Source organism: Centruroides sculpturatus, unplaced genomic scaffold (assembly GCF_000671375.1).
Source record: "Centruroides sculpturatus isolate CEXI.00-Female unplaced genomic scaffold, Cexi_2.0 scaffold885, whole genome shotgun sequence".
Classification (NCBI taxonomy): domain Eukaryota; kingdom Metazoa; phylum Arthropoda; class Arachnida; order Scorpiones; family Buthidae; genus Centruroides; species Centruroides sculpturatus.
This window is the reverse complement of record NW_019385111.1, coordinates 227,901-241,098: the sequence shown is the minus strand read 5'-3', so window position 1 is coordinate 241,098 and position 13,198 is coordinate 227,901. Positions and strand designations below refer to the sequence as shown.

Here is a 13,198-nt window from a genome sequence, read left to right as displayed (position 1 = left end):
CTATATTCTCGAATGTCCAATGTTGGAGAGGGAAAGGTTGGAACTCAAATTAATAACAGAGTCTCAAGGACTACATTGGCCTCTACAAACTCTGGATAAGATCCTTCAAAACAAAGATTCATACGACGCTTTACAAAGGATGATCAATATGTATTTCATAAGGACCACCGTCCCTTTTCACAGGTAGTAGGTTACTACCTCTCGGGTGTTGGATTTCGGACAATTGATAATGTTTGTACATAGGTTAAAGCATCCAGCTTGTCTGCTTGCTTACTGCATGATTTACGCTTTCTTGGGGCCTGCGCGCCCATCTTATAATTTCCTGTACATACGCGATCTGTTTTGGTGCAACTTGCACCATTCCATGTTTCAAGTAGAAGCATGGCTTTTGTAATGCCAATGTCTGTATTAAATTACTCATCTGTACGAATGTACATCCAATTGATATTGGAACTAACCGGTTATGTCAAACGGCACCGGTATGTACCATTGTAGTATATTTTGTAAATAAATAACTTGAACTTGAACTTGTCCCTATCTACCCTCCTCTAAATGGGGGTCCATTGCTTGTGCCCAAACCATGCAATGGCCCCAACTCGTACGTACCAGCCTTGTCGTGGCAGAGGGGCTCAGTACCCAGGGGAAATGCTGTAATGGTATTTGTCCTGGGGAAGCTAATGGTGCGGCGGGGGACTCAGGTGTTGGCCTGTAACCAACGCCGCGGTATGCTCTTTGGTCATTGTCTCGGGGGGAGAGGGTCAGAGGCAGTCCCTGAGGGTACAGCATTTAAACCGGGGGTGCACACCTGGGGCGCCCCATAGTTAGGGGCCCGGGGGGACTAGCCGGTCCTTACTGGCTGCCCTGATCAGGGGGTGAATAATCTTGCCCCCTGTCAGAGTGCAGGGTGGCGCCCTGTTTCAGGACCCTCTGGCAGGGGGTGGGGGCCACTGCCGAGGCCACAGGGCCTGCCTTTGGTCCTCTCATAGACTCTGGGCATGGCCGGGTCCATGCCGCGGTGGGGGGGATAGGTCGGCATCTGGGTTTGGGGGGTTAAGGGGTAATCTTTATTTAATATGAGTAATAAAACTAAGATAAAACGTGTACAAGTGCAGGGGGGAGGGGCTGAGTATCCTGACTCAAGCATAGTTAATAGTAGATTGAGTAGAAGTTTGGATGAAGACAGAGCGGTAAGTAGAGTTGAAGAGTGTGATGGGAGTTCTAGTTTAAAAGAAGCGGAAAAGTTATTAATTGAGTTTAGAAGATTTGCATTAAACAAGGAAAATAGGCTTTCTCGCGCATTATCGGGATCTTTAATAGATATATTTGGAAAAGCAGTGGATTTAGTAAGATCATTAACATTGGAAAATGAAAGGTTATTAGGAAAACTTAGTATGTGTTCTAATGTGGATAGGTTGGAGGTTCCGATTACATCAACACCAGTGCCATATTCGGAAGCTGTAAAATCTAAAGTAGCAAGGTCTGAAAAGAAAGAAGGAGATAATGTGGTTTTAATTAAGGGTTCTCAAAATGAGGATAGCGATACTATTAGGCAAAAATTTTTAAGGGGTATTAACCCGATTAATGATAGGATAAGATTTCAAGCTATGCGGAAGTTGCGAAATGGCGGTATAGTAGCGGTATTAGCCACAAAAGAAGATAGAGATAGATTGCTAATGCATGATATAAATAAAAGTGAGGATATAGAGATTTCAATACCGGTTAGACGGAGACCCAGAATATTATTGATGGATGTTCCTCGAGAATTAGAAGTTCAGGATTTGGTTCAATTATTATATAAGCAAAATGGAGATTTAATTTATGGTGATGGAGTGATGACTGAGGATATGTTTGTTAAAGATTTTCAACCATTGTATAAAACTGGGAAAAAAAGAGAACTTTTAGTAAATTGGGTAGTAGAAGTGGATCCTAAGATGCGTACAAGAGTATTAGAACTTAATAAGTTATATTTGGAGTATCGTTGTTGTAAGATAAAAGATTATTGGGAAATTACGAAATGTTATCGATGTCAAGTATATGGTCATATCGCGAGGTATTGCAAAGAAGAACGGGAAATATGTTATAAATGTGGAGAGGAGGGTCATCGCTCAAGAGATTGTAAAATAGAGGAAATTAGGAAGTTATGTATCCCGTGTAAGAAAATGGGCAAACAGTGTGGTCATTATTCAGGGGACAGATTCTGCTTTGCTTATCAGGTGGCAATAACTAGGTACAAAAATAGCATTGATTATGGATAAGTCGGAAATTAAATTAAAAGTTGCTCAACTAAATGCACAGCGGAATAAGATTGTCCCCGCAGAGTTTGTTCTATATATTGATATGTATCTTCCTGATATAATTATTCTCCAAGAGCCGTATGTTGTAAAAGGGAAAGTATGTGGATATGGTAAAAGTATAAGGGTTGTCCAGAGTTTAAAAGAAACCCCTTGGGCAGCCATCTTGATTTTGGATGATGGATGGGCTGTGATGGAACTTTGTACTTTTACCTCTGGTAACTGTGTTGTTGTACAGTTGACCAAAGAGGGTTATAGTATATATGTTGTTAGTGCATATTTTCCCCCTAGTGAAGATATTAATGTTTTATTAATTGAATTAGAGAGTATTTTAGTGGCTTTAGAAGGGAAAAAGGTTATTATTGGAATGGATACGAATGCGAAATCCCCTTTATGGGGAAGTAATGTAGAAGATAAACGTGGTGAGGAACTGATGGCTGTTTTAGGCCGTTGGGGTTATAGCATATTGAATGATCAGAGTGATATTCCTACTTTTAAGTCATCTCAAGGAGAATCGTTTGTGGACGTCGTTGCATATTCTCGGGTCTTAATTAATAGTATTGGGGATTGTGTAATTTCCCACGAGCATACGTCTGCTGATCATGCAGTGATCTCCTATATAATAACATCAGGGGTATTTACTAAGGATAGGAGTTTTAAAACATTTCTTGGAAAGAGAAATGTTAATTGGTCTAAGTTTCGAAATGTTATTGCTAATTTTTTAGATAGGAATAAGGTTTGCGATATATGTAATGTTAAAGAATTAGTTCAGTATATAAATATTATTCATTCAGCTATAATGACGGCAGTTTATAAGGTTAATAAGGGTAATTTATTTCATAGATATCGAAATAAGTGGTGGTCAAAGAAACTAGATGATATGCGTAAGCAGGTTTTTAGACTTAGAAGAAGGTATCAACATGAAAAAGATCTTATGGAAAGAGAAATTAAATTAACCGAATATCAGGGTTTATATTATAAATATAAGAAGGAAATCTTAGCTGCTAAAACTGAAAGTTGGAGGAATTTTGTGGAGTCATCATCTAATAGAGATGTATGGGGAACTCCTTATAAAATTGTGCGGGAGAAGGTTACTGTTGGTAGTATATTGTGCTCGATAAAGGGGATAAAGGATCCTATTGAATGGCAAGAATCAGTAAAAAACTTATTTAATGTATTATTCCCCGATGATGATATAGATGAAGACAGTGAGGATCAAAAAAGAGTGCGGTTAGATAATCAATTGTATTTTAATAGTAAACAATCTGCTTCATTTAGTATGAGGGAGTTACAATTGGTTGTAACTAAAATGAAAGGGCGTAAAGCCCCTGGGTATGATGGGGTCACTTACAATATGATTAAGCAGGCTTTTCCTGTGATAGGTAATCATATGTTGAAGGTTTTTAATATGAGTTTATATATGGGTATTTTTCCGAATCGTTGGAAATTAGGAAAAGTTATAATTTTATTAAAAGAGAAAAATAGAGATCGTGTTAATGCTAAATCTTATAGGCCTATATGCTTGTTATCTACTATGGGAAAAATTTATGAGCGTTTATTAAAGTTACGTTTGCAAGATTTATTTAAGAATTATTTAGACGAATTTCAATATGGGTTCTGTAAGGAGAGGTGTACGACTGATGCTATATGTTGCTTAAGAAAGTGGACCGAGGATTCTAGTAAGAAATATGTATTGGGCCTTTTTATAGATATTGCCGGAGCTTTTGATAATATCTGGTGGCCTGCCGTGCTTCAGACTCTTCGCTTACATGGATGTCCTATGGATTTGTACAAAGTGTTAGTGGATTATTTTCGGAAACGTATTGTTCGTTATTCTCATGGTATGGATTTTATAGACAAAGAGGTTAGTAAGGGGTGTCCACAGGGGTCAGTTTTGGGCCCCGAGATGTGGAATTTAGTTTTTAATATTGTCCTGATCGGCCTTCGGAATCTGGGATTTCGGTATGTTGCATATGCAGATGATCTCGTGATTTTAATAGAGGGTGATAGTAGAGCAAAGATTGAGAGTGTGGCCAGTGAGGCTCTTCGATACCTGGATGAGAAATTGTTGGCACTGAAGTTACAGATAGCACCACAAAAGACAGTGGCTATGCTGTTGAAGGGGGTTCTCAGTCCGGATCGCCCCCCCAGTGTGCGAATGGGCGCAGTTTCTATACGGACTGTTGAGTCTGTGCGGTACTTAGGGATTATCCTTAGTACACGTTTTGGAATTACCAATCATATAAAAGATATTACACAAAGAGCTGTGACCCAGTTTTGTCGACTTCAGGGGCTGATGGGATCAGGGTGGGGGTTGCGGCTTCCCGCCCTGAGAACATTATATAGACTCCTGTTTGTCCCGATTATCACCTATGCCGCTGGTGTGTGGGGCGACGCACTGAGTCCCTCTCAGAGGAAATCTCTTTTAAGTGCTCAGCGTATTGTGCTGCTTATTTGTACCCGGGCTTATAGAACAGCCTCTACGATGGCACTTCAAGTGTTGTTGAATGAGCTCCCTTTGGATTTAGAAGTAGCATTGGCTTGCTATAGATATAAAATGAGGATAGGGGAATCTTTTATTATTGGGTCTTTTATATATCCGAGGGACTGTATTGGTATGACCGAGGGTCAGAAAAGAAGGTCGATTAGGGCTATGTTAGTTGATAGCTGGAATGAGCGTTGGGTTAGTTCTGAGAAAGGTAGGGTTACTGCTTTGTATTTCCCTACGATTAAAGCAAGAACTGGAGCATCTTGGGTTACGCCAGATTATTTTATTAGCCAACTTTTAACTGGGCATGGCGATTTTCGAGAGAAACTTTTTGGTTTTAATTTGGTGGATTCTCCGTATTGTGAATGTGGGTCACCTGACACTCTATGTCATTTTATTTTCCAGTGTCCTTTCTTGGCAACATTACGGTTGAATAGTGTTTATTTATTAGGTGATGATAGTGATTTTACTGATCTACGACGCTTTGTCTTCTCAAAGGAAATATATTTACATGTTTTTAACGTTTTAAAGGATATGTTAATACTAAGGGCAACTTTGCGTTCACATAGGTGATTCTATTTTATCATTTTATATCCTGTATTTTATTATACTTTAATGGGTAGGTTATAGTTTTCTTATGGGTTGTTATTTAGTTATTTAATTAGGTTTTATCTGCCGAGATGTTTTATCAGGTGCGGCAGTATGTTCGTGGGATTTACGGGACACTTGTCCCTATCTACCCCCCCCCAATATAATCGTCGACTGTACCTGCCTAGTCGTGGCGGGGGGGCTTAGTACCTTGGTATCACAGGGGGTATGGCCAAAGCTCATGCCTCCTGAGATATCATGGGAAGCTAAGGGTACAGCGGCGGTCGCTTAAGCTAAGGTGGGAGGTATCGTGCTGAGGGCTGGATGGCACCTAGGCGACGGATAAATCTTGGTGTCACTAACGATCCCCTCGGGTGACCTGGCGAATCCCCGTTGTACGTTGGCCTTCCCATGGTGCAGGGGGGCTACGCCATGGGTGACCGGTTATCACCCCCCAGTACATCCTTAAGCATGGATTCAATTAAAACTAAAATTCCCAGGGTGGTGTCAGGAGGAGAAGGAGGAAGGTTGTCAGGCCGCAGATCTTCGGACTCGGTCATAGAGGGTATAGATATTGATGGTAAGAGATTATCTGGTAAAATATTTGATTATAATGAAAAATTGCATCAAATGATGCTTGAAGTTAATAAAATGTGTTATGAAAAAGGTACGAGGATTAGTCAAATATTGGCTAGTAAAATTATGGAATTTATGTCTGAAGCACAACAAATTGTGCAGGTACTTGTTACTGAGAGAGAGGTGCTTAAAGCACAGGTAAGAACGGTTAAAGAGGTTAAATGTGAGCTTGAAAAAGAGTATAAAGATAAGCCTAGTTATTCTCAAGTTACTAAGGCTAATATTCCTTTAACAGGTAAGGTTCAGGAACAAATTAAAACCAGTTATAGAGGTAAAGAAGAAGCAGTGCTTCTGGTGAAAGGTAAGAAAAACGATATGAGTAGTGAAGTTATAAAAGAAAACTTTTTGAAAAATATAAATCCAAGGAAAGATAAGGTACGTATTGGTAGTATAAGAAAGATGCGTACTAATGGTATTGTGGTTACACTAGCTAATAAGTGTGACCTTGATAAGGTATTAAGTAATAAAAATATTATGGAAGGTGAGTTAATTGTTGAGCAACCGACTAAGCGTCGGCCAAGGTTAGTAATTAAAGACATTCCTAAGGGTTTGTCTATGGATGAGATTATAGATCATATTGTTGATCTCAATAGTGATACGCTCTACGGTGAGGAGGTGTCAATTGATAATTTTAAATCTGATTTTCGATTGGTGTACCGTACTGGCCGAAAAAGAGAAGGCCTTACTGATTGGGTAGCGGAAGTAGCGCCCAGTCTTAGAGTAAGATTATTACAAGGAGGTAGAATTTATATAGGTTATAGAAGTTGTGTGGTTAGGGATTACCATGAGGTAACCCTATGTTACAAATGCCAAAAATTTGGGCATGTGGCAAAGCACTGTGGTGCAGCAGATTTAATCTGCAGTAAATGTGGTAAGTCTGGGCATAAAGGCCCTGAGTGTAAAACAGAGGTGTCTGAAAAAGCTTGTATAACAAGCAAACAAATGGGAAAACCCCATAAACATAATTTAAGGGACAAGGATTGTCTCTCTTATAAGATGGCCTTAGAAAGGTATTTATCTAAAATTGATTATGGACAGTAGTCCTAATAATATTATAAAATTAGCTCAAATTAATATGGATCGGAGTCGATCTGTCCCGGGAGAGCTTAGTAAGGTGGTGACTCACTATGGGGTAGATATTGCCCTGGTTCAGGAACCATATGCAGCTCCAGGTAAGATACTTGGGTTTGGTAATAAGGTGAAGACTGTCCACTTCCGGTGCGCCCAGACTCAGCCCTGGGCGGCTGTTATTATTTATAACAAAAAGTGGGCAGTGTTGGATATTCAGAGCCTCTCATCCCCAACGTGTGCTATAGCACAGGTTATGGGAGATGGTATGAAGGTGTATATGGTAAGTCTATATTGTCCACCTAGTGGTGATATAAATAATAGTATAAGAGAGTTGGAGTGTATCCTGGGGAAGCTGCGTGGTGAGAATATTATTATAAGTATGGATGGTAATGCTAAGGCTACTCTTTGGGGCAGTGAGACTACCGATGATAGGGGTACTCTTTTATTAGAGACGATCCTTAAATGGGACTTGGTTTGTATTAATGATCCAGAGGCGGGTCCCACGTTTATCTCTAGTAGGGGTAGTTCTTATATTGATTTGACCCTCATTACTAAGGATGTTGTCATTAACAATTGGTATATGTTGCATGACACTACTAGCGAGCATGGTTTAATTATTTATGAGTACAATGTAGGTAAGGTACTTGATCCTCAGTGGTGTTCTTTAGTACTTTTGGCTTTATGAGTGCGAATTGGCACAAGTTTCGGCAAAAACTGGGGCAAAATTTATTATCTAAAAACTTTGAGATTATAGAGGACAAGTATGAGGTGATAAGGTACTGCACCCATATTCAGTGCAGCATTAAGAATGCTATGGCTTGTGCTATCCCCAAGGTAATTCGGAAGCACAGGGCTCCTAGGTGGTGGTGTAATGAGTTGGATAGCCTAAGAAGGCAGGTTAATAAAAGTAGGAGGGCATTTCAAAGGTGTTCTGATATTGATATACGTAATTCTTTAAAAGAGGTATATATAAATAAGAGAAAGGCATATAAGGTCAGGCTAAAAGCCATTAGAGAGGAAAGTTGGAAAAGGTATGTGTGTGCTAAAACTAAAGGTGACCCCTGGGGCACCCCCTATAAGGTTTTAATGAATAAGCTCAAGACTAATCAGGTATTGGTTAATATGAAAAGTGGTGATGGTGAGTTATATGACTGGTTGGATGTGGTTAATTTCTTTTTGGGTTCCCTGTTTCCCAATGATAATGAGCAGGAGGATGATAGTACACATAGTGTACTTAGAGAGATGATGGATGAGTATAATGGTAGTGGGCATGTCGATGATATTGGTAATAATGATGTTGACATAGCCACAAAGGCCTCCAAGGGAAGGAAAGCTCCTGGGGCCGACGGTATTACTTACGAGGTTCTCAAAGAAGGTTATAGTATTTTAAAGCCTCACTTGAGACGCCTGTATCAGGCATGCTTGGTGTATGGTGTCTTCCCTAATTGTTGGAAACAGGGGAAGGTTGTTATTATTTATAAAGGTGGTAATAGAGATAAGACTAATCCAAGGTCATATAGGCCTATTTGTTTAATCCCTTTATTGGGTAAGGTGATGGAACGTATTATTAAGTACAGACTTGAGTCTGTTATCAAGGGTTATAATAATGATTATCAGTATGGTTTTAAAAAGGGTTATTCAACTGATGATGCGCTGATGCGCCTTAGAGAGCTGGTTGATAAGTCTTGTAGCAAGTACGTATTAGGTATATTTTTTGATATTAAAGGTGCTTTTGATCACCTATGGTGGCCCTCGATTATGAGTGAATTAAGGTATAGGCAGTGTCCTAATGATTTATATAGGTTATTAAAGGACTATCTGTCAAGAAGAGAGGTGGTTTACGAGGAAGCCAACCTAAAGGTGGTAAAGAAGGTAAATAGGGGATGTCCTCAGGGGTCGGTCTTGGGACCTGTCCTCTGGAACTTGGTTTTTGATGGTGTCCTAAGGATTTTTAATAGTTATGGTGTCAATTATATTGCTTATGCTGATGATTTGGTTTTAATAATATCTGGTAATTCGAGGAGAGAGCTGGAGTCCCATGGTGATAAATGGGTTGTATTGCTTAATAATTGGCTAGTGGCAAATAAGCTTCAGCTGTCGGTTGATAAGACGGTGGCGATTTTACTGAAAGGCATTATGAGCAAGGATCGGCCGCCTAGGGTCAGGCTTGGAATTATATAATTAAGATTGCCAACTCGGTAAAGTATCTAGGTATTCATGTTGGGGCAAACATGAGTATTACGCCAAACGTCACGTCTATCACTGATAAGTGTATGAATGTATTTGGTATTTTAAAGCACAGTATTAGGAAAAAATGGGGCTCCAGCTACTCGACTCTTATGGTTTTATATAAAGGTTTATTTTTAGGTTCTTTACTTTATGGTATTTTAGCATGGCCGGACCTCCTTAAAGGGTATCATAAGGTTAAGTTAGAAAGGGCCCAAAGGAGTGTCTTATTGGTTTTAACTAAAGGGTATAATACTGTGTCTACTATGGCACTTCAGGTTATTGGTTGTGTTTTACCTATTGATTTAGAGATAGAGTATAGATATTATTGTACCCTAATTAATAAGCGCATGGTTTTTAATTTTGGTGATGTGGTGTACGACGGCACTGCATCTGGTATTACTTTGGTTAAAAATAAGGTGTTACAGGTATGTTATGATATTTGGCAAGACCGGTGGAACAGGTCTGAGAAAGGGAGAATAACCTACGGGTATTTCCCTAATATTGGTAAGAGGTTATTGGCTAAATGGGTTGAGCCAAATTATTGGTCGACTCAGTTCCTAAGTGGACATGGTGATTTTAGGAGTAAGTTAAGGTCGTTCCACCTGGTCAATGATGACTGTTGTGAATGCGGTGCTGTCGACACCCTTCGCCATTTTATGGTTGATTGCAGGATTTTTTATTATGATATTGGGGAGCTTATGGGTTTATTGAATATTAACTCCTCTGATGATATTAATTTTAATGTGGTCTGCACCAATTTAGTGAAGAATAAGTATAATTATAATGGTGCATATAATATTTTAGTTAATATGTTTAAGAAGCGTATGGTTTTAAGGGTTGGTGTTTAGATTGGTTTTATATATATTGGTATATTTATATTTTTATGGTGTATTATATTTTTATATTTGGTTTTATGGATGTATTGTATATTTTTAGCTGTTTGGTCCCTTGTATTATTAAACTTGTGTTTAATGGTATTAAGGGTTCTGCTAGGCCTATTTTAGTTTTTGGGGGGTATATTTATTTATTTATATTTTATTGTTGGGTATGGTGCATTTTTTTTTATATGGTATTTATTTATGTATATATGGTTTACATATATGGGTTGTATATATATATATATGGTTATATATTTAGTTTTACTATTGTATATGATATTGATTTTATAAGGTTTTTTATATTTTGGTTTTTATGGTATTTGGTTATGTATTTATTACATATATGGTTTTTAATATATATGGTATTTATTTTGTTTATATGGTATTTATTTATGTATATATGGTTTACATATATGGGTTGTATATATATATATATGGTTGTATATTTAGTTTTACTATTGGTAATTAGTATTTCTGGTTATCTGGGCGCACCGGTTATGGTATAGGTTATATTGTTTTATTGTTTTATTTTATATTGTTTTTATGTTTTATATTATTTGTTTTTATTCTTTGGGTATATTTATTATATATTACTTTTACTTATGTTATTTTTATTTTTTTTTTTGAATATAGGTATTTGGTTTCCCCTCCTGCTCGGGGAAGGCACTGGGTGTATGGTGCTTACATGGTGTTGGCATGACCATACCATGCCAATAAATATTCTACTGGTTGACCTTATGGGTATGGTGCATAGGTCTAGTAGATAGTGGATTGGTGTTTTATTAAGTCTCAGGGCCTACTGGTACGCTCACGCAGGTACAGTAGGGGTGGTGGCGGGACCTTTGGGACGGGATGTCCCTATCTACCCCCTCTCTAAATGGGGGTCCATTGCTTGTGCCCAAACCAGGCAATGGCCCCAACTCGTACGTACCAGCCTTGTCGTGGCAGAGGGGCTCAGTACCCAGGGGGCATGCTATGGTAGCTGTAGTGGCTATGGTGGTATGTCTCCTGGGGAAGCCAATGGTGCGGCGGGGGATTCAGGTGTAGGCTTACTTTTCGTAGCTGTGCTGTGTGTTAGTTTCGCCGCCCTGGGGAGAGAGGGCTGGAGGCAATCCCCGAGGGTACAGATGAAAAACTGGGGGGGATGCACCTGGGGCGCCTCGTAGTTAGGGGCCCGGCGGGGCCTAGCCAGCATCCGCGGGCTGCCCCGTTCAAGGGGCGAATAATCCCGCGCTCTGTCGGAGTGCGGGGTGGCGCCCTGTTCAGGTCCCTTCGGCAGGGCGCGGGGGCCTCTTCCGAGGCCACGGGGCTTGCCTCTGGCCTTCTCATAGGCTCTGGGGGGTGACCTGGTTCATGGTAGGTGTGGGGGTGTGGGTCTGCACCTGGGTCTGGGGGGTTTACGGGGAAATCTCTAATTATAACATGGAAGTTAAGAATAAGTATAAACGTTTACAAGCATCGGGGGATGGGGGAGAAGTACCTGCTTCTCATATACCAAGGAGAATAAGTAGAAGTTTGGGAGATAGTGGAGATTTGGATCGATGTGGTGAGCAGGATTCATTGGATAGTTTGAAACATTTAGATAAAATACAATATGAATTAGGTAAGCTTTATTCAGATAAAAGGATTACTATAGCGATAAATAATAAGTTGCAGGATCTTTTTGGTGAAGTTTCTAGTTTAGTTCAGATGTTAGTTTTGGAAAACTATCGGTTAAAAGGTAAATTAGAGGAGTTGGAAACTAATAATGTAAGTGAATATAAATTAATGGATACTTTTGCAGAAAAAGTTAAATCTAAGGTAAATGAAACTACAGGAAGAATTAAGGATAACAAATCAATAATTATTAGAGGAAAAAATGAACTTTCTAGTGATGAGGTTAAACGTCGGTTTTTTACATCGATGGATCCGAGAAATGATAAGATTAGAATAGTTGGTGTGAGAAAGTTACGAACAAATGGTTTAATGGTAAATTTGGCGGCGGATAAAGATAGAGATAAGATTTTGAATCTTAAGGTTTTAGATGATGCTGGTTTGGATGTGCAAGTTCCAATTCGAAAAAAGCCTCGTATGATATTATTAGGAGTTCCAAAGGAAATAACAGCTGAAGATTTAATACAAGTTATTTATAGTTTAAATTCGGATTATTTATTTAACGATAAAACTGATTATGAAGAGTTTAAATTACAATTTAAATTATTATATCAAACAGGTAGACGTAGAGAATTTTTAACAAATTGGGTGGTGGAAGTTGCTCCTTCTTTGCGATATAAATTATTAGAAATAAATAGGTTGTTTATTGAATATAGGAGTTGTTATATTAAGGATTATTATGAAATTCCCAAGTGTTTTAAATGCCAATTATTTGGTCACGTAGCTAAATTTTGTCGAAATGATAAAGATGTTTGCTTTAAATGTGGTGTAGTGGGTCATAGATCTAGAGATTGCACTAAGCAGATTCAAAAGATTTGCATACCGTGTAGACAGATGAAAAAATCGTGTTCTCATATATCTCGTAGTGGAGACTGTTTTTCTTATCAAATAGCTATATCTAGGTACAAACAATTAATAGATTATGGTTAAAAAAGTTTTAATAAATAATAATATAGGTATTATACAATTGAATATGCAGCGTAAAAAATCAGTCCCTGGTGAATTATTGGTTTTATTGGAACGAGGTTGGGGAGGTATTCTGTTATTACAGGAACCTTATGTGGTGAGGAATCAGGTAATGGGATTTGGCACTAAAACTAGAGTGGTACAGAGTTCCTTTGGAACACCGTGGTCCGCTATAGTGGTTTTGGACGATTTATGGTCTTTATTAGAATTGAGCTATTTGTCTTCAGAGACTTGTGTTGCTGCGCAAGTTTCTAGAAATGATGAAAAAATTTATATCGCGAGTATGTATTTTCCTCCGAGTGGCAATGTAGACGATAATTTAATAGAACTTGAGCGACTGTTGTTGGTTTTTCATAATAGTAAATTTGTTATAGGAATGGACTCGAATGCAAAATCAA

At 38.7% G+C, this 13,198-nt stretch overlaps 2 protein-coding genes across 2 annotated transcripts; both read left to right on the top strand.

The window, feature by feature from the left end:
- The first annotated feature begins 1,073 nt into the window (after nt 1-1,073).
- On the top strand, nt 1,074-2,255 carry LOC111634914. Its single transcript, XM_023379749.1, has one exon. It carries the CDS (start codon nt 1,074-1,076, stop codon nt 2,253-2,255), a length of 1,182 nt encoding a protein of 393 aa, XP_023235517.1.
- A 9,348-nt stretch (nt 2,256-11,603) lies between these two features.
- On the top strand, nt 11,604-12,764 carry LOC111634912. Its single transcript, XM_023379746.1, has one exon. The coding sequence runs from the start codon at nt 11,604-11,606 to the stop codon at nt 12,762-12,764; it is 1,161 nt and encodes a 386-aa protein (XP_023235514.1).
- The last annotated feature ends 434 nt before the right edge of the window (nt 12,765-13,198 follow it).